Here is a 22,812-nt window from a genome sequence, read left to right on the forward strand (position 1 = left end):
AAGGAAAATTAAATTAAAACTATTTTTATATTATAAACGTTATATAATAAAAAATAAATATAATAATGCTAATTAAATATTTATATTTTATTTATAATAGGTTATAAGCATAAAATATTAAAAGTTTTAATTTTAAATTCAAGGAAATATGCTTATCTTTATAAATACTTATAATATAAGTTTAAAACTTAAATATATTATATTTAAAACTTAAAAATATATATATAATGATTTTAATCTTTAATAAATATTAATATTATATTTTTTATAAATTTTTAAAATACGTTTTATTTTAAAGTTTTAAAATAAATTAAAAAATTATAAAACGTATTATTTTAAAGCTAAAATTAAATTTAATACTTTTATTATACGTATAATTAAGTATAATTAAAGTTATTTTATTAATATAAATTTTATTTATTTATTTATTAAATTTATAAAATAAAATTTGTATTTTTTAAAAAGTATATATTAAAATAAGTTATTATAGCTTAACTAAAAATAATAATATTAAAATAATTATAATATTTATTATGTTATTTATAAAAGATATTAAAATAAGTTTCTCCTTATTTTTACCATTTTTTGTTAATTAATTATAAAAGATTGAAAAATCACTGTTTTGCGGGGAATCCTGTTGCAAAAGGGGGTGCGTTGCATAAGTGGGTCCGACTGGTTAGTATATTTATAGGCGCTGGCTCGGCCCAAGTCATCGCTAAGCCGAGTGACCAGCCGGCGTGTGTAATACAATGCCGATTGGCCCAGTTTGAGCTTCATGTCATTGCAGCGGTCAATGAATGATAGTTTCCCGACACAAGCTACCAAATTCGCTAGCATTTGTGCAATTTGATCCGTCTTCATCGAAACACCCCTAGAGCCATTTTTGGTCGCCAATGTACAACTCTAAGCTTTATAGAGAAAGCTTTTCTTATCCTCCAAGATATGAATTATTTTGCTATGAACGGTCCCAAGACTCGAAATGGAAGCAGGGCAGCTGGATCAATCCCGAGCCTACTTCCTGGATACATCCAGGGAGGAGTTGTCCAGACAAAAAAGGCTACAACCCAGAGATAGCCCAACGGGCGAGAAAGAGACCGAGGTAATATTCCAGAGATGAGAGGTTGCACAGCATCCTCCAATATGATGATGGCGCTGTGCATCATGAAGAATACAAGGGCACCATTTTCCTTGTCTGGTACGCCCATTAGTTGCTCTGCGCGGTAGTGAATTGCACCGGAGATTAAGAAAGCAACCGTCTGCCGCACATATCGGGACATGGCAGATTGACGCGAGAATGGCAACACAGCATCAATAATCAGTTTGGCATGACCAGTCAGAAAGATGCGGAACATCTGATGCCAGGAGATTCTGCAACATGAAGTTAGCATCAAGCATTGGGGCAGGGAGCATGTCTCGGGGCAAGGGATTTGATGAGTGGACTGACCCCCAAAAACGACGAACCGAGTAGGCGTCGGCGAAGGATCCGTACAAGGGTGGGCATTCGGTGGGTCTGCTCAGTCCAGTGGCAACAGAGATAATGGCGCCAACGTTCGCCATGCAGAGGTTGAGTAGGCCCGTCATGAGAAAATACGAGGCCGTCATAATGGCTCGGAATATAAGATCCTCCAAGGACAATCCGTGCGGAGGAAATAGGGCGGCCTTGTCGACGTGTACCATTGCTGGGTCAGCCGGAGGCAATGAGACGACAATATCGACAAACAGGTAGGCGGATATCGTGACAGCAAAACGTCGTAGAATGAAATCGACGCGACCTTGCTTTTGCAGGCCTTTGACAGAGGGCACATTCTTGACCTGCCACTGGGTGCCATTGCGCCGCATGTTCCAGAGTAGACCAGTGACCGACCTGGCCCGGGCGAGAGCGGATCGGTGTCTAGGAGCCACTTGAGCCATCTGAACTCGAGACACCACTATGATTTTCGAGGCACTGAGGAATTGCACCCAAAGCAGCGAAGCTGCGGTTGCAGCCCAGTGAGGTCGAGACCTGCACAGAGGTACAATCGAGTTTTCCATCGCATATGTCAATGCGGCCAGCAGCATCACAGCGCAAGCACGCTTGAATATGGCCTGTGGAATGGTGCCGAGGATGGCGACAAAGAAGGCGAGGAACGCCGCCTCGATGCCGAAAGATCTCAGCATTAGTGCGGAGCGATCGATCCCTGAGTGAGCAAATTGCATTTTGGTGTTCAACATGAGAAAATCAGGGCAGGGAGAATTTCTTGAGTAGGCAGATCACGGATGCGTTTGAGGCAAAGAGGAAAGGGAGCCATGAAATAGAGGTTGGTTGATGCTTGCCTCTAATTTGCGTTGGAACATTGTTTGCTGTTGGGTCTCCTATACGCCGTATAGGGCTTAGTTTGTAATGGCGACAAGGGCAGAAATGGGAATTGCGCCGCGTGGATGCTGGTATTTACGCTACTATATACACTACTGTTAGTCCCGCCTGTAATGTGGATCAAGGACCTCTTTGTCCACCAACATGAATTAAAGTAGCCCTCATGCTGTGATGAATGCCAAGACTAGTCTAGATGAATAATCGTACATGGTTGAAATCCTTCAGCTCTGCCCTTGTTCCCAGCCCAACCTTGTTATGATGCATTTGATAATCAATGATATGGATTCCCCCACGCACATACCCTGCCCGCGTCTTTATCAGGTATGTCCATCTTGTGACCCAACTTGCGGCGCAGTTCATTAGAGCTTGCTATCATTGGTGGTGAGAAGAGTTCACCCTCGATCGATGCTGAGGGCATCAGAAGCCCTCACTCTTTCCTATCAACATCAAACTTGCTCGTATTTGGACGCGGCCGCAACTCGTGTCCAGGTCGTTACCTGGTAGATTTCCAGCCCAAGATGCTCATCTCCTACCTCTTCACAAACTATGACGTAAAATTCTCAGAGACGAATAGGCTGACGAATAAGTGGCTTTTGGAATTCATCTTCCCGCCAAAAGGGGTAAAAATAATGGTTAAGCGCCGAGCCAAGGCATGTTGATATTAGTCTGGGTGAAAGGTTTATTGAACGAAGTCATATGAAAGTGAAAAGTTTAAGGTGTTGCAGACACTAAAGACTCATGTTCAGTGCATTAGATTGGTAGGATTGAAAGAAGAAACCCAGTTCAAAAATTAGATGGTTCTTTGGAGACCTGTATCCAAATAACAACATTTCTTTTGTACAGTTTACGACCAAACGTATTCACTTCAATTCTGTCACCTTCTCACTTGAATCTTGAATTATGAGTCAGCCAAGATGGAACCGTTAGATGTTGTTGGTTCTGCATCCCAAAACGGTGTTATTTCCAGCTTCCATGCATTTGCATCAGCTGTTTCGCCCAGTCTGCACTAAATATTGGTTTTAGCTGCCTGGCTACCATCTGGCGATTCCCCAAAAGACCAGACCACGCAGATCACCGATTGCTAACACCTGTCATGTCTATGACATACAGTTGCGCTTTTTTAATCAGGACCTTTGCTTCTCTTGCCTCTCGGCAAGCGAGTCTGCCCATGCAATGGCTCCAATGAACGCACCTGCTGCGGTGCACAATAGACTAATAAATAAAAGAAACCCCAAATGAAATTGCCAATCGGGCCATAGCAGAACGGATGTCAGCGTCATTGGACCAGCTGTCCAAAAGAAATATTTCATCCAGTCTACCACAGCGCGCAATCAGAAAGGCTGAAATGATCATACGGTACGGAGGGTAACTTACAGCGAGCCTCCCGAAGAGTCGATCCCCGGCATGCACAAACGAAGAAATAGATTGACAGGGTAACAGAAATGGCCAAGAATCCTATAAAATTGTTAATCTTGCTCAGAGTTCAAGCTCGACACAATGAACCATACCTGACCGTAGCAGTGCGTCGTAAGAGTTCCACCAGTCTTCGCGAATATCATCTTGTACTATACGATGTAGGACAGGCCCTAATTCCTGGCCAAAAACTTTGCCAAGATTCTCGGATGAAGCTGCGTAGAGTTCATATGATCGTCGAACAGGCCATTTTGCGGCTACTTCGTCTGCAAAGGTAGAAGTTGTATCCAGCCTGGTGATGAGGGTCTGACGAATGTAGTCACGGACCGCGTTTGGGTTAGGCTGTTGCGGCAGTCTCCGAGGAGCGTTCAAATTGAAGATTGGCAGAGTCATTCTGATGAAGTTTGTCTTGGGAGATGGTGAGAACGGCTGAGCCCTAGTTCACAAAGAAGCGCCCGAGTTCATGTCCTGGTTAAATATGTAGCCACCACCGCGTGAAGTGGCAGCTGAGTTGAATGGGTCCGAGGGATTAACCGAAAGGAATGAACGTTTGTTGGCTCGGGCCAAAGAAGTGTAGATAGATACTAGCTAGGATCCTTCTGCCTAGATCCGCATTTGTTGGTTGTTTGCATGCAAGCAATGTAGCTGGTACAAGGATTACTCGGATATGGATATAAGTAGCCCTCGTGGCTATTATAGTATACAGGGTACATATATGGAGTCTCAATACCTAGGTAAGTCACTGTACAGACATATTGAGATAGATCGTATGAGCAAGCTGTGGACCGGGCCGACGATGACCTTTTACGAGGAAAGATGGGTCCCGGATCCCGGCACTCATCCCTGCCACACTACACTTTTAGCGGAGGCCGCCAGTGAGACAACAAATACGGACACCTGCTAAATATTGGATAGCGGATTATACATACCAAGGTGTGCTATAATACAATAATGAACGGTATCATGTCTAAATTGTTGAGATGAACGAGGTTATGGTGAGTGAAGTGATTGATGAGTTGGTTGAGTATCTGTACGTATCTATGGGAGTAGAGAAAGGTATATGTATCTAGTCTATAGTGGAGCGTGAAGCCCGAAAAGAAGGAGGCTGGGCTCCTATTTCAACATAAATAAATACACAGACTTTTGATGATTAGCCAGGACCATTTATACATAAGGAAGCCACAACTCCTCCCATTGCCCAATGCCGCTAAATTCCTCGCCGTGGAAAAAGACATTGGCAGTGCCAACATATCGGTGAGCCAAAGCCGCATCATTCAAAATGCCAACATTGGTTACTGTCATTGTGAAAAGCTCCTTCTGCTCTCCAATCTCCATCTCGATGGTGTAGCCACTTGGCCAGCTTTCGTCGTCGCCCCGGGGATAGGCCGTGTCAAGAGGTCGGACGGTAATGGACTCGGCACCGCAAGCGCTGTGAAGTATCTGACCATCCTTGGCCAAATAACCGCTGTAGTGTGTATCATTGGATGGGGCCAACACCTCAAACCAAACCACGCTGTACGCACCCGCGCGCGCATGTCCCCAGTACCATGAGTTGAATGTACTCGGGAAAAGCTGACTGCCCCAGTTCTAAAGACGCAGAATAGTCAGATGAAAGCTCATGCGAATGGAACAAGAATGCATACCTTGTCATGATATCCAACACCGCTATACTTGACAGGACCCGTAGTGGTCACGAGATCAACGCTTATGTCAGCATCAGGCAGAGGGTTCGTCCACCCAATACTGGGCGCCACAAGGAGATCACTACCAGTTTGGATAGGTCCGCAAGGATTGTGTGCTGGTGCAACCGACTTGAAAGAGATGGTCCCGTTGACTTGCGGCGCGTTGACACTTATAGTGTATGTTCCCATGTTGGCTGTAGCAACCCAACTGCCTCCCGTGCCTGTCCAGACGGCTTTGGAGGAACCATCGGATCCTGTGGTGATGATGGCGCCATCATCCTCGGCCCATGCAACGTAATTCAAGTATTCGCCATTCTCAAGCAGCCCAGAAATCGAAAAGTATGGGACGGTTTCGTTGTTTCCTCCGAGCAGACCTGAGCTCAATCCTGCGTTGAATAAGATGGCAAGCCCCTGATCACCACCCCGAGAAACGGTGTCAAAGTACCACCAATCAAAAGAGCTGCTGTTGATGGCTGACAGCTTGGGGGCATCAGGCACTGCGTTGGTCGATGTAAACTCGACATCAACAGCGCCGGTAGCTGCAGCCAAGGGAATGGCATAAGTAGTCGAACTATTGCCGCCGCACTTGGCTGCTGACCCAGACCCGAGGGCGGTTGCGCCCAGGAGCACTGATATTGCTGAAACGTAGCGAGCCATTGGATCAGGAAGAAGTGTATGCAAGGGCCTTTGAAATGAAATGAGCGGAGATATAGATCATGCTTGTGGTGCGGTCTTGCGACTCATTATATACCCATTCCTGAAAATACTTGAGAATCGAATGGCCTGCTGGATCCGGGTAATTCAGAAGCTTACCGTCGTTGAATCTGCTTGAACAATTTGACCCGAGAACTTCGGGTCCATAACCGAGTGAATATTGCAATCAATTCGGGAGCGGTGCCACGGGACAGTGTCAATTGCCTGGGACCAGTGCGTGCGGCTAGTAAACAGGGCCAACTCGATTTGTAGAATTACAATTTCGCTATAGAAAGCCCCGCAAAATGGACAGTTGGCTGCCCAATCGCATTAGTGCGCTCCCCAAGCGAGCCAAGCGAAGGCCAAAATTGCTAGCACGCCTGGACCTTGTGGGTGCGATAGAGGATAACTGTACCTCCTAAATAAATGACTATCAGCCTCTGCTACGAGCCTTTCCACCTTTTCGCATCGCAACCGAAATGCGTATGAATCCGACCCAGCCGCCATGTTGCCCAAGCGTAAGCACACAAAGTCCCGCAAAGGCTGTCTTGGCTGCAAACGCAGAAAAGTAAAGGTCTGCTTTCATGTTGTCTTTCTACACGGTCTTGCCGGAGCTGTGCATTGACCCGTGTTTAGTGCGATGAACAGCACCCCACCTGTTCAAAGTGTCGACGGAGCGGCATCACCTGCAGCTTTGAAGCGTCGTCTCTGCCTTCAAACAAAACAGGTCCTTTTCTGGAGTATCGTCGCGATGGCACCACGGCAGCGCACGGGCAGGATGGGTCCCTTGACTGGTCAGCAATCTTGGGAGGGCTTGACGCTGCCTCGAGATCGTTTTCGGAAACACTCCACATCCGGGAATTCGAGCTGATGCACCACTATTGCAACATGACGGCTTCTTCCTTGTCCTTGCGGGACGATATTCGTCATGTGTGGTTGGCTGTCATCCCGCGGAGTGGCTATCAGGTTGGCTACGTTAGACGAGGAATACTGTCTCTTGCTGCTATACACAAGGCCTTTCTCACGCCAAACAGCCGACAAGAATACCTGACCATGGCAGCTTTTCTCCAGGCCGAGGCGTTGAGGGAGTTTCGAGCAACTCTTTCAACCCCCACCTCGAGCAATTGGAGGCCAATATATTGTTTTGCCTCGATCGTCGTTGTCTTTGTTTACTCTCTACCAACTCGATCTGAAAATGAACGTTTAATAGAGCCAATTGCTGATATTTTGGAACTGTTCAACGTTATACGCGGGCTGCAAGCACTGCTGGACCCATTCCTCCCGCGTCTTATAAACACCGAGTTCGCTCCCATGGTTCAAGGTATCTGGGGCGTTGACGTCGACGACAGCAGGTGAGAAACTTTGCTATAAATATTACTTTGCTACTTTGTTACCTTGGAACAGCGTGTTCTAATTAATTATTCAGCCTGCCATCACTTGCCAGCTCTCTGCTTCCTTTGGATACATTCTCGGCTCTTACGCGCTTGCGTGCAGCCTTTTCAGCTCAACTACATGAAGACAATTTAATGCGTTACAATAAATGTATCGACGGTCTTGAAATGTGCGCTAGGATCCTGGCTTCTGCTGGGACACACGTTGAGCCTGGCATGGTCCTCTTGTGGGCTTGCTCACTCGATGGGCTAATGTTGACAGACATACGAAACCGTGAAGATCATGCTCTGGTGCTACTGTCTTACTACACCATCTTCCTAAAGGTACCAGAGAGGATGCACTGGGCTGCAAAAGGGTGGGCAGTACCTTTGTTCAAAGATATCGAAATGTGCGTATCACATCGAGAAGAAACAATGCTGATGCTGCAATGGCCCAGGGCGCACATCTAAGCGCATTTCGGCCTCTACTGGTGCTGTAGTAATTAGATTAAATTCGGTGCGTTGACCAACTTGCTCCTCTAAATGGAAATGTTTAGTTATTCTCATATTCAAGCCCAGCTCTCATTCTTGCTGCACCATAAATTGCAGCAACATCTCCCTTTGCTCCACCAGCATGTTCAGCAACCTCTTCAAGATACTGTTTAGCCGTAGTAGCATTCTTGACTTCCATCCCGGCTGTCTTGGCCAAGTCCTCAGCGTGGCTTGCGTCCTTGATCGCATTGTCTGCCGAGAATAACGGCTCTTCCATACTATGGTATGCGCCGCTGAGCATCCTTTCACCATATGCACTGTAAGGGCCTCCAAAGAGTCCATCAACAAACTTCTTGACCCTCGCAGCGCCGACTCCTGTCTTTTCGGCCAATGTAAAACCCTCGCCTAGCTGAGTGACCATGTTCAAGACAAATGTGTTGCCAATAATCTTCAATGTAGATGCCGTGCCGTATGGCTCATCTTCCATGGGCAGCTCAGCCTTACCCATGACGCCCGTGGTGTAGGGTCGAAGCCTTTCAACGGCAGCTTTGGGGCCGGCAGGCACAAAGATCAATTGCCCTGCGTCGGCCATTGGCGGTGCCCCAAAGACCGGGCTAGCGACGAAGTCGGCGCCAGCATCTGTGACAATCTTTGCGACTTTCTCTGTAGAATCGGGATGGATGGTGGAGCAGTCGGCAAATAGCTTTCCGTTGATATTGCCGAGCGCCGAGATGGTCCTATAGACGTCTTCGACGGCCTGGTCATTGCTCAGGCAAGTGAAGATGATGTCGGCTTGCTTGACGCCTTCTTCAATTGATGAAACCGCCTTGACCTTGCTGCCTAGCTTGACAGCCAAGTCGGCGGACCGTTTGGAAGACCGGTTGTACACCAATAGAGGCGAACCACCAAGTGGCCCCTTTTCGACAAGGTTCTTGCACATGCCCTATATTCATTAATAAAGGCATGGTGTTTTGTGCGCTTTTAACTTACCCTGCCCATATTGCCGAGGCCAATCCAGAACAATTGGGAAGCCATTTTGACGGCAAGTAGTTATAAGTACTAGATATAAAACGAGATGAAAAAAATAACGAATAAAGGTTTCAGCCAAGAATTTGCCTGAATTGCTTCAGGTACCAAATTCGACCAAAATATATAGGTAATAGAAAGGTGAAACCTAGGTAAACGAGTATTCGGCAGCTTAATGACGTATATTCCTGTCGGCCGAGGCTGATTAGCAAGCTGTCGGAACTTCCGAAGCTTCCCCACTCAGTCTTGGAGAAGATGAGTAATACACTGTATTGGATACCCAAGTAGGTATAGAGGGAACATTGACGTCGGATCGCAAACTGGTTATGTGATTTTCTCACCTGAGCCAATATGTGAAGGGAATATGAAATTGAGGAAACCTTGGAAAGAAGTCTGAGTTGATCCTACAGATCTACAAGAAAGAGGTGCTGAAGAGCTATCTAATATACCCGAGCAGGTGATCTGCAGTGGGTACTGACTACGTCAGTGAAACAGGTTTGCACAAAGTCAACTGCTCTAGAGGTTTCTCATAAACTTGCCGTCTGTACGCCGTTGAGCGCATGCAACACATGTAGTTCACTTTAGTCCCACGTCAACGCCCGAGCGAAGATTGTCATGATCAAATGAGAGACTCTTTTCAACAAGAGCCGTGGACTGGCCAATTCTGTTGTCATGGAAATCGATGTTTATTTAACCCGACCATCGATGGGATAATTTATGAAGTCTCAGCGATATTGTATACAAGCTTTTCGCCGCTAACCTTGTCTTGCCTCATGAGCTCCAAGCCCTCTAGCACCCCGTTCAAACCACCTGGGTTGACCTTGACATTGTGGACCTTGACTTTGCCCTCGGACAGCAACTTGCTGGCGACAGGCCAGAACTTTTCCGCAAATTCCTTGTCTTCAGGCTTTGCAGGCCAAGGCTGATTGCCAAAGGTGAATTCCTCGCCCACGACGGTGTACGCCAATGTCCAACGGTCCTTGACGTTCTCTCGGTCGATACCGACGGCAAGTAGCGCACTATAGTCGCCACCCTTTGTCGAAAGCGAAGCATCGCAGAACTTGGCACTGGATTCGAGGGAGATGGTATCAAAGGCAAGCTGAAGAGAGTCCTTGGTGTATTCCCGAATGCTGGCAGCAGCATCGGGGGCATTATAATCCACAACGTGGTGGGCTCCAAGTGACTTTACATAGTCAAAATTGCGCGGAGAGCAGGTCGTGATGACATGGTAACCAGACAGCTTGGCGAACTGGATGGCGAGGGTGCCAGTGGCGGTGGAACCTCCATAAATCAGGATGGGCGTGGCCGTGTCGATGGGCTTGTCGGGCCAAGCCAGCTGCAGGCTTTGATACAGGCCCTGGCCGACCGTGTAAATACCGACTCCAAGCGTAGAGGCCTCTTGGAAGCTCAGCCCCTTCGGAATATGGCCCTGAAGATCAGCCTTGGCCACAATGTACTCGGCAAAGGCTCCATCTTCTGGCTGGACGGCGTTGCCACCGTGGACAAATCCGCAGACCCGATCGCCCTTTTTGAACTTTGTGACATTCTTGCCAACGGCTTCAACGGTTCCAGAGTAGTCACATCCTATCAGGCAACCCGGTGGTGCGAGGAATTTGATGTGCTTCCAATCCGTGGGGTTCAAAGCGACGCAGACAGTCTTGATGAGCACATAGTCGTCTCGCAGACTAGGAATAGGCCGGTCAGTGACGAGGCCCTCCTGGTGAGGAGAAGTGACGATAATTGCTTTCTGGGTTGACATGGTCAACTGCAGTATGATTCTTTTTCTTAAAAAGATAGAAAATAGAGTTGACAATCGCAACGTTCTTGGTTGGGCGTGAAAGACATCTTGATAATATATACGGATCACATCGTGGGCAATATCGCATTATCCTTTATTCCAGGTGGATATGTCGGCAGACGCAAGCGCAGAGCTAGAATCTAGCAGAATTTAAAACCACAGATTAGTGACAGTGGATACCTTTTGGCTCGTGATTTGTTCTGGAAGTCATAGACCGTGACGTAGCGTATTTAATCAGGGCTAATTTTTCGCCGGTCCTCGGGTTGAGCCGCTCGATTTCCGACTGCAGATTACAAATGCAAGCCCACTTGCGGCTGCCGGCAGACGAGGAAAAGAAAAATGAAGAGTTCACCAATTCAAACTAGGTTACCCGCTTACTCATCGATCTTTTCATGAACGACCTTTGGCTTCAGGCCGGTATATGCATCTGCCGTCTGGCGTAAACGTTGAAGATGCATGCGATGCGCTGCTGTCCCATGCGTTGGATACTACCTCTGTCAGTGCAATACCAATAAAAAACATGATCAATTTTGATTTCGTTTCACCAAGGCCAGTGCCAGTACCGCTGCCCATCTCGGACTTTGTCCGGACATACATGGGCAAATCCCACCGGCCTTCATGGCCCTCGTCTATCATTGTCACTATCACTGAACGAATAAGTCGCGTCCGAATCCGTTTGGAACCCCGTTGTCGATTCCGACTGCTCACTAGAATCGACGTCATTGGACTGGTGGCGTTGTTGATGCTTGTCCTGTGATTCTGGAGGGCTCGGTGTGAGCTGGCGAGCTTGATCCTGTGAAGCTCCATTTTTGGAGGCACGATGGACCTTTTTACCCGTCGTGCCCTCTTCCTTGCTCAAGTCGGAGAGCTTGATTCGAGCGAGCTTCAGCGAAAGCTTGTCGTGCTGAACATTCAGTGTCAGCTCGCCTTGCAGGCCGAATCGTTTCATATCGTCTTGCCACAATAGATCCCTGGACTTCTCAGCAGATGTGTCCCAACCGGCACACACCTCTGCCTCCATCATTCGACACGCCGCTGCCCTGTTGCGTGGAGCAATCATTTTGCCGTCACTGATGACTTGTAAAAAGTCAACAAGTTTATCAGTCCTGCGCAGGATGACGTACTTGACATGCTCCCAACGCCGTGTTTCGGCAATGCTTGCTTTCGAGTCGTACTTTGGCCATTGGCAGAGCAAGACAAATGCCACATGATTGGCGCCATTCTTGACAGTGATTTCAAAGACTCCAACATCGTATCGATTTGGCAGGAATGTCTTCGTGTATGAATTCCAACAGATTTCGGGATATGCTGCTGTTATCTCAACGCGGGGCCCGGGGTCGATGAGAAGGGAGTCGTCCACCGCCTTGCGAAGCTTGGCCGATTCCTTGTCCTCCAAGTATTTCCTGCACTGAATGTTTTCTCGACCAGGGATTCGGCCAGGGATTCTCTGTTTTTCTCCGCCATACAACAGGATCTCCCAGGGCTGCGGGTTCATCTCATGCTCGGCTGGTTTGTCAATAAAGGTCAGTCCAAGAACATCTGGACGTGATCGAACATATCCATTTTCGGTCTTGGTCAAAGCAATCCATACAGCGCCGTCATCGTCCCGTTTTCCCACGCGCAGCCAAAGACCATGTTCTGGGCTCGAGAATAGTACGGTGCCGTAAAGGTGGATCTCTTGGCTGATCACGGATATTCTCCTAATCTCGTGATGCATGCCCCTGCTCAATTCACCGGATCGGGCAAATTCTGACGGTTTCAGGGCGAGAAGGCCGCGGAAGTCTTGGTTGGCGTCTGATGGTTCGGAAACACAATCTGCTGTCCAAGCCCATATTGAGAAATCAGAAGTAGTTTTACATATTTCCTCCTGCAATCTGATGAAGGCCTTGTCGCCCTCGCCATATAGGAGTGGCATGTTGATATCAAAAAGACCCAAAAGGCAATATGCAATATCCTCTTCCTTTGTGGTTTCCCGCTTAGCAGCCCAGGACAATTTCTGTGCTACCCGGAAGTGGGTGGGCCCCCGTCGATATACTCGATGGTCAATGCCTGTGAAAGATTCAATTTGCATTGCCAGGCTCTTTCGCTTCTCGTAAAAGTCCCACTCCTTGTCGTAGAAGTGGAATTTCTTCGGTGCAATGAGCTCTTGCAAAGTCCAACCTCTGCTCCACCACCGACAGCGCTGGAAAGCTTTGTTGTCCATGGTGGAAGACTGTGGTGAGAGGTCTGAAAGGTACGCATAACAGATGGCGGAATCTTTGTACCACTGGAACATGGAGTTGATGGCTTCCGATAACTCGGTACTACTTCTCTTGTCTATGCAGCAACTAGGTAGTTGTGAATGAACTCAGCCAAAATCCACGTGAATGTGTCAGAGGGAGAAGGGATTGCATACGTATCAACCCAAGCCCACTTCAGATTGGCTTTGCGTGCCAATCTTATGGTCTGCTCAATCTTGGCGTAACCCTTCTTCGTCTTTGCCAAGTCGAGCTGACCCGTAAAGTCCTGGAAGCTGACCTCGTCGTCCTCCCACGTGTGAGAGAGAATGGCATATTCGCCCTTGGGACAAGTGGCATGAACGTCGAGCTTGTATGTTTCGACATTGATGAGCCGCATTGTGGAGATACTGTAGACCCAAGTAAAGATGACTGAGCAAAGATATTCTCAAAGGTGAAAATGTCGCAGGCCCCGAATATTCCGTTGATATTTCACCCTCTCTACCCCGCATGGTGAGGCTGAGGTTTGACGGCGCTGAACGTTGTCAGATCGCCGTCAGAGGGCGGAAATACCCATCTGGGGTACCTGTTACACGTGTGTGGGGGAGAAAATACCTATCTAGGTACTAGAGAGACACCCACATTGGGCGCCCCGCCCGAAACCATATTGGGGCGGTGTATGAGTTTGTGTGTACATTGACTTGGGTATCAAGACACAACCTTTCGTATTATGCCAAGCATAAGATTTCTTTCACACCAGAATCGAGTAATCCTTGCACCAGGTACATGGCTTGCATACAAACAATCAACAGCGTAGCGAAATGGTCCCATAACAGCCATGTAATGACAAGGGTGAATGTATGCAGCTTGAATCGTCAAAATGGTAATTTTGATGCCGGTTCGAAAACGATTGTCGCAAGTCAATTAAAAGTTGCAGCGCATAAAACACCAAACGTCTTGTATCCAGAGACTGTCCCTTGCTCTCGTTCAATAATTCTATTATTGCACAGACTCTCACCTGAGCCAATATGTGAAAGGGAAGCTGAAGACGAGACGCTCGAGGGAGCATTGAAAGATGTCTGAGTGAACTTCTAGTCTACAAAAGAGAGAAGCTAAGGAGCAAACTAGATTCTACGATCAATAAAAGAGAGGCGACGCCGACGTAGTCAGTATCCACCGCAGATCACCCGCTCGGGTATATAGTTCAGACACCTTTCCCTGCTGCTGGTTTGGCCACAACGCTTACGATAGCTTAAGTCAGCCCTTGAGGCTTTGATGCAACTTGAAAAGCCACATGAAATAAACAAAAGAGACATCCCACGACGACCATAATATATATTGCAAAGATGATCGGACACAGAGTCGCATAACAAACGTATTACTCAATGGTACACACGGTATCTGTTCCTAGGTTCTCCCATCTTTTGCAGTCAGCGGTGGTGAGAGACTTTGTGACAATACTACATTGACCTAGTCGGACAAAGGTGTTTGAAGACTTTGAAGTAGATTTTAAAATCATGTACCACGTCACTGCTCCTGATTCGCTTTGACTCTTTCCCATTTCCAAAAGAACGAATCGTGAAAGAGTACGCCATTTACGCCAATGACTTCCACTATCGAGGTGGAGATGATTAAATCGCCCGGGGACTGGGTTCCTCAGCCTAAAGGTTGCATGTGGGCTAATAAACCATGTCGATCCTTCCTCCTTTTCCAGAGCAAAAGAGAATTTCCATAACCGTCCTTGAAGGACTAAACGACTGCCAGTGACTATACCATACGAGTTGTCTGCCGCGTACTGACACTCTGCTTCTCGTACTTCGACATGAGAGTCAAAGTCATTAACATACCCGGACACAGTTCGACCCTGTGATCCGCTCGCCCAAGACCAGCTTGGGTTCTTCGTGGCCGTTGGCTGGATCTGGGCCCGGGAACCGTCGGTCGGATGAAGCACAATCCAAAGTAAATCACTGACCAAAGTGCCAGACCAGAGACCGCTGAGGTACTTCTCGCTCCTTCTGAATTGGTGAATGTACTCGGCAACACCAGCAAATGCTGGTAGTCGGTCGCTCTCTGCCGTGATGTTGAGATCAGTATAGGCACCAACCAGCAGCCACCAGGTCTGGGAAGGATTGCGGTGCAAGCTATCATCATTGTGACCTTTGTCCGTGGAGCGAGGAAGGATATGCTTGTGCTTGCTGTTTGATGTGGCATCACCCAGCGACGCGTCATCTCTTCCGCACCCGCAGGATACTCGCTCGAAACACTGAAATGCCATTTCCCCTGGCGCAAAGAGGAGCGTCCTTGGAGATATGAGCCGCTCCTGATAGCACCAGGCACGCTGAAGCAGCGGGAGGATGCCCGGCAGCTCCTGATTTTCCCAGTTATAATAATTATCGTGTAGCGCTTGGCGCACGTATAATGGCCACGTTGTCTCTGGGCTTCCATCATAACAAAGGTTGGCAATGTGCTTGGCAGGGACCTGGTTGTGTTGCAACGAGTACAGTCCCGCGCTCGAGTCAGCACCAAAGGCGGCCACAAGTGTCACGTATGCATTGCCGTAGACTTGGAACATGCGGCCCGATTCCTGACGCCAGTCCTCCTCGTCTCCTTGGATGATGCACACGCTGTCGATCCACAGATAGTCTATACCCATCGATCGTGACCATTTGATCGCGTCTTGAAAGGTCAGTGGTAGGGACGACCATGGTATTCCGGCTTGCCTCTGTGGCAATGTAGCTTTGGTGGTGAGACATGCGGGCTTGAGTTTCCCCCAACAGTAGCTCAGAGCACAATACCGGGACCCCCGAGGCACAGATGATCCGTCCCGGAGAACAACGTCACCATCCACATTTTGTGGGCGCACATCGATCAGGCGCGTAGGAGCAAACGAGCTTGGAGGAATCCGGCACCGAGTATGAGATTGACAGCATTGCTCAATCTCAGCCTTTGACCATTCCAAGGCTTGTGATGTCGACGTGTTATCTGGCGGTCTCCTAACACCTTGAGGCAGCCACTCGGGCGGCGGCGTGCCTCTGTCGTCATTTACCGCAAAAATATCCAGGGAGATGACATCTCCGAATTCAAGGGATTCCTCAAACTGGATGCTACAGCCATCTTCATCAATCCAGATTATATCTCTGGGGCCTAGCTTCACGCCCGCGGCTTCTACCGCGAGCTGGAGGATTCGACATCGGATGCAGCTCTCCTGTGACTGCTGTGTCATGAATGGAGGCTGTAATACATTTTCGTCTCCGCCCCATGGAAAGAGCTTTGCTGATTGTCGGTTCCAATGGCATCGCGGGCAAGGGTTAGAGTTTTGGTCTGCAGAAAGGGGCACGGGGCTCTCAGGCCCACGCGCCTTTGCATATTGCTGCGTGGTGGAATCATTATGTCCCGGTACCCACTCGCTTGGGACAATTATTTCTGGCACTGCCTTTGTAAGCGAATGTTGCGGCGCCGACATGTTGAGCTTGAACAGCGAATAAATGATCAAATACCGAATTTTATCTTACAGATATGACCTGTGTGGGGATTTTGAAGATGTCGAGGGGCTGGTGGACCACGCGAATCGTAATCTGCCCAATCAACAACAGTCTTGGTCATCATCGAACGGAGAGGCTGAAGTAGAGCCCCATGTTTACATGGGCCTGCACCAGCGTCAGCGTTGTCGCAAAAGTAACAAGATACTGCAGGCTTGCTGCTGTTTATATCGCACCATACCACTGCACTAGCTGAACAAAATGTGAAGCTCCACACTAGGAACTAGCCTAATAGTGGTTATGGATACGTATAACAGTTTAATATGATACCGTAGCGGTCGATTAAACCGGACTCTCTGCACAGTTTGCATCGTGACACCGCGAAAAAAGACGTATTTTCCAATCTTGATCTATCCAGCGTCCAAAAGAACTAGCCACATTTATCCTTATCATTTTTTCTCAACATAATGCGACGGAGTTTCCACCCCTCTTGGCTCAGATATCCTATAGTCCCAATAGGCCATACAGAATTGGCAAGCCCAACTTGTAGCCAATTCCCAGAAATTACGGTTCTTAGTATACTGTAAGTATGCATCATTAACGAAAGTACAAGGCCAAGTTTCCCATGCATGGGCCTTGAGATTATCAGTCTCAATCATCTTGCCATTATATCAGGAACTCTAGAAATAGGATACAACAAAGTTACAAGCCACAACGGACAACAGAATGATATACCCGACTACAGAATTCCTTCAACCATCGAACACAAAGAAGAGAGTATGACTACGACACTGTCCTGGTGTCCTGAGTCAACACTATGGTACCCCTTGCACGGGTGCATATTCGTACCCGTGCCCGCATTGATTGGATCTTTGAGTGGCGTTGACTAGGTTCCCCGCAAATGTTCTATGTAGCGCACATAAGCACTAAGCAGAAGCGCATCACTTATAAAAGGTGCCAAGAAAGTCCACAGATTTAGGATGACAAGTGTTCTTTGAATAAAAGAAATACCACCCCATACCTAGTACGCATCGATAGACATGGATTCATGTGTAAGCACGAATCACTAAACCAGACTCCTTGAACATATGGATAACACCGTCAGTGTGCACAAATTGCAGTCGTGCTGGGCGATCTGGTTCACCTACCCGGAACTGGTCTTTATAATGCGACCGAGACGAGCTACTGGTCCACGCAAGAGGCGGTGCTCGTGCCTGGATGCGTTGTTCTTCCCCAAACAAGCACAGACGTAGCAGATTTCATCTCCACCGTCTCTCGCATTACAAATTGCAGCTTTGCTATCAAGACTCAGGGTCATGCCCCAGCTGCCGGAGCCGCCAATATCAATGGCGGGCCGACGCTGGACTTGTCGTGGCTGAATTTTACCGATATTTCAGCTGACTTTTCAACTGCACGTGTTGGTGCCGGGTCGTCTTGGAGCAATGTGTACGACACGCTTCAACCATACAACAAGACCGTCACTGGGGGTCGAAATGGGGCAGTGGGGGTGGGAGGGCTGACTATAGGCGGTGGCATATCGTACTACTCGCCACAAGTCGGGTGGACATGCGACACTGTAGTAAACTTTGAGGTTTGTTCCAGTGAATTTAAGCCAATGTATTTTCGGTAGTCGCTAAGCCTGCTCACAGGTCGTACTCTCTTCAGGAGACATTGTCAACGCGAACTCAACGTCAAATCCCGATCTCTATCGTGCTCTAAAGGGTGGCGGCAACAACTTTGGCGTGGTAACGGCCATCGACTTCTACACCATCGATGCGGTACCGCTGCGAGCTGGTCACTTGTTCCAGAGTCAAGACTATGCAGAACAAATCCTCAGAGCTTTCGCCAGGATCGCGTCTGCAAATGACTATGACGTCCATGCATCAATTGTCACAAGTTTCATTTTCAATCAAACGACGCGCGAATGGACAATCGTTAGCGTGCCAATCTATACACTGCCAGAGATGGAGCCGGAAGTGTACAAGGAATTGTTTGCGATCCCAAACATCACGGAGTTGACTACAGCGACAATCGAAAGTATCAGTACTCTGGCTACTGAAGCTCCGTATGCCCAGAAGTAGGTTTCGCATCCCACAAAACTGCACAAAGTAATCTTGAGCCAAGCTCATTAGTCTCTCCAGGTATCAGGCTTTTTTCACAAGTACATATGCCGCGGACGGCGATCTACTCGTTGCGCTCTTTAGCATTGCAAACGAGAGCCTCGGATGTGACTCGTATCCCGCCGATGTGAGTATTAGCATGACGTTTGAGCCTCTTCCAACGATCATGACTCGGCACGGTGAAAAGAAAAATTCACTTGGTACATCTCCATCTGATGGAAATGGTGTCATTCTGCTCATCTCGGTATCTTGGAGTAATTCTGCCTCCACATTGAGTGCAGAGCGTATTGGTCGCGAACTGATATACAAGCTCGACGATGCGGCATGCACTGTGGATAAATTGCGCAAGTTCAGGTACCTAAACTATGCGAGCCCTGCTCAGGATCCTTTGAAGAGCTACGGAGAAGACAACCTCGCGATGTTGAGAAATGTCAGTCGGCATTCCGATCCTCAAGGAATGTTTCAAACACGAGTTCCCGGTGGTTTTAAGCTCTGGGAAGACTCTTTAGCAAAACCCTAGATGAGCAGGAAGGTTGACCTGTGCGGTCGATAATGGAGCGATGTTACCTCTAATCGTATCTGAAACAATGGCCTATTTTCGTTTCCACCTTCTCGTCCTTCATGGCTGTCTAATAAGGACCTGGTTCATGGAAATTCCTCCTTGAGAAATTGGGTTGTGAGAACGTGTAGCGCGTGCTTTCTGTATTCAAATGAATCACGGTATCACCGACCACAGTCATGCTGAACACCAGGTGTCTTGGCGTCATAGATGATGGTTTAAATACAGAATGGAAGATAATAAACATGAGTCCGTGAACCGTAGCATTTGAGAGCTGAACGTCAGCCATATTTGTCTAAGATGGTAGGCTTGGCTCCAGTACGCATCTGTAAGGCCAGAGGCCTGTTGTTTTGTACCAGTAACCTTCGGAAATAACGGCAAGTCAAATTGAAGTGAACGAATATGTCGATCCTAGCTACGGATCTACGAGAGTGGTGATCTTCAGGTGGAATCTCTCAATCTACGTCGGCAAAGTGCCGCTATGGAGAAGTTTGTAGAGAAGAAGAGGGCGGAAATGCCGTAGTGGCTGCGGGTGTTTTGGTACTAGTACCCAGTGCAAGTGCCTAATCTGACAGTATCCAAGCGTGCTTTTCCTCCATTAAACAACGTCAAACTCGAAAGCCCACGCAGTATGGTCATCCGTCTGATAGATGGCAAAGGTAAGAGTACTATCAGTATAGTGATGCTGACGCACCAAACCACTGCACTAGCTGAACAAGATGTGAAGCTCCACACTAGGAACTAGCCTAATAGTGGTTATAGGTAGGTAAGTTAACATGAGGTAATGAACCATGCCAATATTCGAGTGTTCCTAGAATCCTAACGATTATTCATCCTTAATCAGACCCCACATATCGAGGCAACATCATTCCACAAAGTATGCAATGCGCTTCGTCTGGAAGCTCTTTCTCAGCAAGATGGGGCAGGGTCCCTGTGTGGATCATAAATGCGGTCAGGGGGTGGACGGGGAACGAGTGTCAGGTTCTTCATAAATAACCACATCCTGGAAGATTAATCTCTTTAAAGAACACTTTTCTAATGTTTGTCATGTGATTTTCCTCATCGAAATATATTCATAGAAAGCTTTGACGGCTCCCTGGTGGTATAGCGGGTTTCCATTTGTGACAGTTCAGCCGTCAAAGCTGGAATGGCAACAATTATGGAGCACGGCCAGGTGGATCATTGGGACTAACATGACGATATTTGCAAGTCGCCTATGATACGAGTTCTCGCATAGTGGTGTTACACAGCCGCATGGGATGATTGGTTCGCTACGACGTTGGGCCGCGTCCCGATTCTCATTGGGACAGGTATCTGCAAGCTATCGTCAGCAGGATTTTCTCATCACGGAAGATCCCAAAATGAGGGGTTGATTCCATGGCTTCAGCTTCGAATTCTTACTTCATGACTGCACATCGTTCAGCAACAGCGAGACAATCAAGAAGCTCGATTCCACCCAGGCATTACCAAAGGCAAACAGTTTTCTTTCTTTCTTTTTTTTTTGCATCAGTTCGAACAAATGAGCCAGTCGCAGACGGGATTCCCGGAAGCGCAAGATGCCCAGGCGGACGAGGCTAGGCGAGCCTATCGACATGGGCTTATCGAGCGCTTCAATACAATTGACTACCAAAAACGAATGAGGCTCAATCCTGAACACGTTCCAGGTACTTTTGAATGGTTTCGCAACCACAAAGCTTTTCGAAAATGGATAGACGACGATAGCGAGCACTTGTTGCTGGTCTCTGCAGACCCCGGCTGTGGGAAATCAACTCTAAGTCGCTGCCTTGTAGAGAACATCCTTCCTCATCAAAAGCCAGACGCGACTATTGCATATTTCTTCTTCAGAGATAACGCGGAACAGGGAACTTTTGCAAATGGACTTTGCGCCATATTGCATCAGGTACTCCAACACAACCATCGAGTCGTCGACGATCTGCAAGATCAAATCAAACGCACAAGGACTGGAGTGACCAAGCCCACATCGGAATTATGGACACTCCTCACTCAAGCCGCCACGAACGCAGCTTCGAATGAGATCCTGTGCGTCTTGGATGCTCTCGACGAGTGCAAAGATGAAGACCTCCAAACCTTTGTTAAGGTCCTGTTGTCTATGAGGTCAAAGTCGGCCGACACAATAAAGTTCAAGCTGCGATTCTTGGCAACAACTCGTGGATACCCCAAAATATTGAACCAATTTTCTGAGCTCAACCCGGATTGTATACATCTCTCTGGCGATAGTACGGAAGAAAGGGACCAGATACGAAACGAGATCGAACTCGTCTTGGATCATAACCTCAAGGCATTTTCAAGAAAGAACGGCCTCAGTATCCAGAGACAAGCAACTATCCGGGATGCGCTACTGCGTCAAGGCTCAGAGCAGAAGACATATCTCTGGTCACGATTGGTCTTTGAAGTACTCGAACAAAGTTACAACAAGTTGGCTGAGTCGGAGAGGCTGATACAAAACCCACCATCATCTGTGCACCAAGTATATGAGGAGCTTCTACAATCAGTCTCAGAAGGTGATATGGGCGACGTACGGGTCCTTCTACAACTCCTCCTCGCTGCATACCGACCCCTTACACTTCAAGAGATGAATATTGCAGTCCATGTACGGGATCACATTGGTGCTAGCTCTGAGGAAGATATTGGCCTAAAATCAGATGATGATTTTAGCCAATGGCTGGCTCGTACATGTGGATCTTTCGTTACCATCCATGACGAGAAGATCTATTTGATCCACCAGACCGCAAAGGAATTCCTTATGGCACCAAAATCGAGCACCGATGTGAACACGAGGACTTGGCATCACTCTATGAATGAATACAAGGTCCATTCCACGATGGCCGAGAGCTGCATTGCTTATTTGTCTTTGCATCAGTTTCAAAACTGGCCTATACTAGCGGAAGCCTTTGCAAAGGATCCTTTTTCTGTGGTATTTGAAGCCCCCTCGTCAAATTGTGGGTTTTGGGACTACACCATAAATGAGTGGACCAGACATTTTAGGAACTGCCAAATGTCCCGAGGAAAAACTATTGCTGACATAAGCGATATCTTTGTCCCAGCTTATTTGAGCTTCTTTGACATGGGTTGGGTTGAAATATGGAGAGAAAGTGACGCCTATAAGCGCAGGTATCGGAATTACCATAATAGACGCGGGTATTTGCCTCGGCGGATGGCTGACCAGGATACCGTCAAGAGCATCGCGGTTGCATTCGATCACGCCCGTCTACTGGAACACACGATGCAAAAGAAATCAGAGCTGCAGCCCATTGACAGAGGCCAAAGACAGGACGGCCATGCCAGTCTATTGGTTGAGGCTGCCAGGGCTGGTGCTATCTGGTGTACAAAATTGATTCTGGGCTACGCCTTTGTGGTAGCTCCAAATCGAGAAGGGGACAATCCGCGAGGTATGGGCGCTGATGCGCAATGGCATCGATATGAAAAAAACCCTTTTCATGAATGGGGACTCGACGAGAGCAAACTATCCGAAATGCATTTTGACAGTCATGTCGGTGGTACCGCTCGAGGAGTCTACGACATAGCATTCCTAGCAGCATCAAGTGGAGGCTTCACAGAGATCATGCAGCTGCTTCTTAAAGAAAATGCTG

At 47.8% G+C, this 22,812-nt stretch overlaps 10 protein-coding genes across 10 annotated transcripts in view; 3 read left to right on the forward strand and 7 right to left on the reverse strand.

The window, feature by feature from the left end:
- Window positions 1-947: 947 nt before the first annotated feature.
- PFICI_04329 (uncharacterized protein) lies at window positions 948-2,196 on the reverse strand (the record flags this gene model as incomplete). Its single annotated transcript, XM_007832910.1, has 2 exons — window positions 948-1,368; window positions 1,445-2,196. The coding sequence occupies 2 exons, from the start codon at window positions 2,194-2,196 to the stop codon at window positions 948-950; spliced, it is 1,173 nt and encodes a 390-aa protein (XP_007831101.1).
- A 1,281-nt stretch (window positions 2,197-3,477) lies between these two features.
- Window positions 3,478-4,159, reverse strand: PFICI_04330 (uncharacterized protein; the record flags this gene model as incomplete). Its single annotated transcript, XM_007832911.1, has 3 exons — window positions 3,478-3,545; window positions 3,728-3,808; window positions 3,862-4,159. 3 exons carry the CDS (start codon window positions 4,157-4,159, stop codon window positions 3,478-3,480), a joined length of 447 nt encoding a protein of 148 aa, XP_007831102.1.
- A 771-nt stretch (window positions 4,160-4,930) lies between these two features.
- On the reverse strand, window positions 4,931-6,105 carry PFICI_04331 (uncharacterized protein; the record flags this gene model as incomplete). Its single annotated transcript, XM_007832912.1, has 2 exons — window positions 4,931-5,353; window positions 5,410-6,105. The coding sequence occupies 2 exons, from the start codon at window positions 6,103-6,105 to the stop codon at window positions 4,931-4,933; spliced, it is 1,119 nt and encodes a 372-aa protein (XP_007831103.1).
- Window positions 6,106-7,029: 924 nt separating this feature from the next.
- On the forward strand, window positions 7,030-7,982 carry PFICI_04332 (uncharacterized protein; the record flags this gene model as incomplete). Its single annotated transcript, XM_007832913.1, has 2 exons — window positions 7,030-7,493; window positions 7,568-7,982. 2 exons carry the CDS (start codon window positions 7,030-7,032, stop codon window positions 7,980-7,982), a joined length of 879 nt encoding a protein of 292 aa, XP_007831104.1.
- An 82-nt stretch (window positions 7,983-8,064) lies between these two features.
- PFICI_04333 (uncharacterized protein) lies at window positions 8,065-9,038 on the reverse strand (the record flags this gene model as incomplete). The annotated part of the gene is made up of 2 exons (XM_007832914.1): window positions 8,065-8,946; window positions 8,994-9,038. The coding sequence occupies 2 exons, from the start codon at window positions 9,036-9,038 to the stop codon at window positions 8,065-8,067; spliced, it is 927 nt and encodes a 308-aa protein (XP_007831105.1).
- A 706-nt stretch (window positions 9,039-9,744) lies between these two features.
- On the reverse strand, window positions 9,745-10,788 carry PFICI_04334 (Protein TOXD; the record flags this gene model as incomplete). The annotated part of the gene is made up of 1 exon (XM_007832915.1): window positions 9,745-10,788. One exon carries the CDS (start codon window positions 10,786-10,788, stop codon window positions 9,745-9,747), a length of 1,044 nt encoding a protein of 347 aa, XP_007831106.1.
- A 655-nt stretch (window positions 10,789-11,443) lies between these two features.
- Window positions 11,444-13,443, reverse strand: PFICI_04335 (uncharacterized protein; the record flags this gene model as incomplete). Its single annotated transcript, XM_007832916.1, has 2 exons — window positions 11,444-13,154; window positions 13,223-13,443. The coding sequence occupies 2 exons, from the start codon at window positions 13,441-13,443 to the stop codon at window positions 11,444-11,446; spliced, it is 1,932 nt and encodes a 643-aa protein (XP_007831107.1).
- A 978-nt stretch (window positions 13,444-14,421) lies between these two features.
- On the reverse strand, window positions 14,422-16,506 carry PFICI_04336 (uncharacterized protein; the record flags this gene model as incomplete). The annotated part of the gene is made up of 1 exon (XM_007832917.1): window positions 14,422-16,506. The coding sequence occupies one exon, from the start codon at window positions 16,504-16,506 to the stop codon at window positions 14,422-14,424; it is 2,085 nt and encodes a 694-aa protein (XP_007831108.1).
- A 1,056-nt stretch (window positions 16,507-17,562) lies between these two features.
- On the forward strand, window positions 17,563-19,162 carry PFICI_04337 (uncharacterized protein; the record flags this gene model as incomplete). The annotated part of the gene is made up of 4 exons (XM_007832918.1): window positions 17,563-17,574; window positions 17,628-18,113; window positions 18,172-18,599; window positions 18,664-19,162. The coding sequence occupies 4 exons, from the start codon at window positions 17,563-17,565 to the stop codon at window positions 19,160-19,162; spliced, it is 1,425 nt and encodes a 474-aa protein (XP_007831109.1).
- A 1,558-nt stretch (window positions 19,163-20,720) lies between these two features.
- PFICI_04338 (uncharacterized protein) overlaps window positions 20,721-22,812 on the forward strand; it is a gene marked incomplete at both ends in the record, with an annotated part of 3,396 nt that continues 1,304 nt past the window's right edge. The window contains one exon of the mRNA XM_007832919.1: window positions 20,721-22,611. Coding sequence (XP_007831110.1) covers window positions 20,721-22,611 — 1,891 coding nt within the window. The remainder of the gene's footprint in view (window positions 22,612-22,812) is intronic.

This window comes from Pestalotiopsis fici, assembly GCF_000516985.1.
Source record: "Pestalotiopsis fici W106-1 unplaced genomic scaffold PFICI_Scf_3, whole genome shotgun sequence".
Classification (NCBI taxonomy): domain Eukaryota; kingdom Fungi; phylum Ascomycota; class Sordariomycetes; order Amphisphaeriales; family Sporocadaceae; genus Pestalotiopsis; species Pestalotiopsis fici.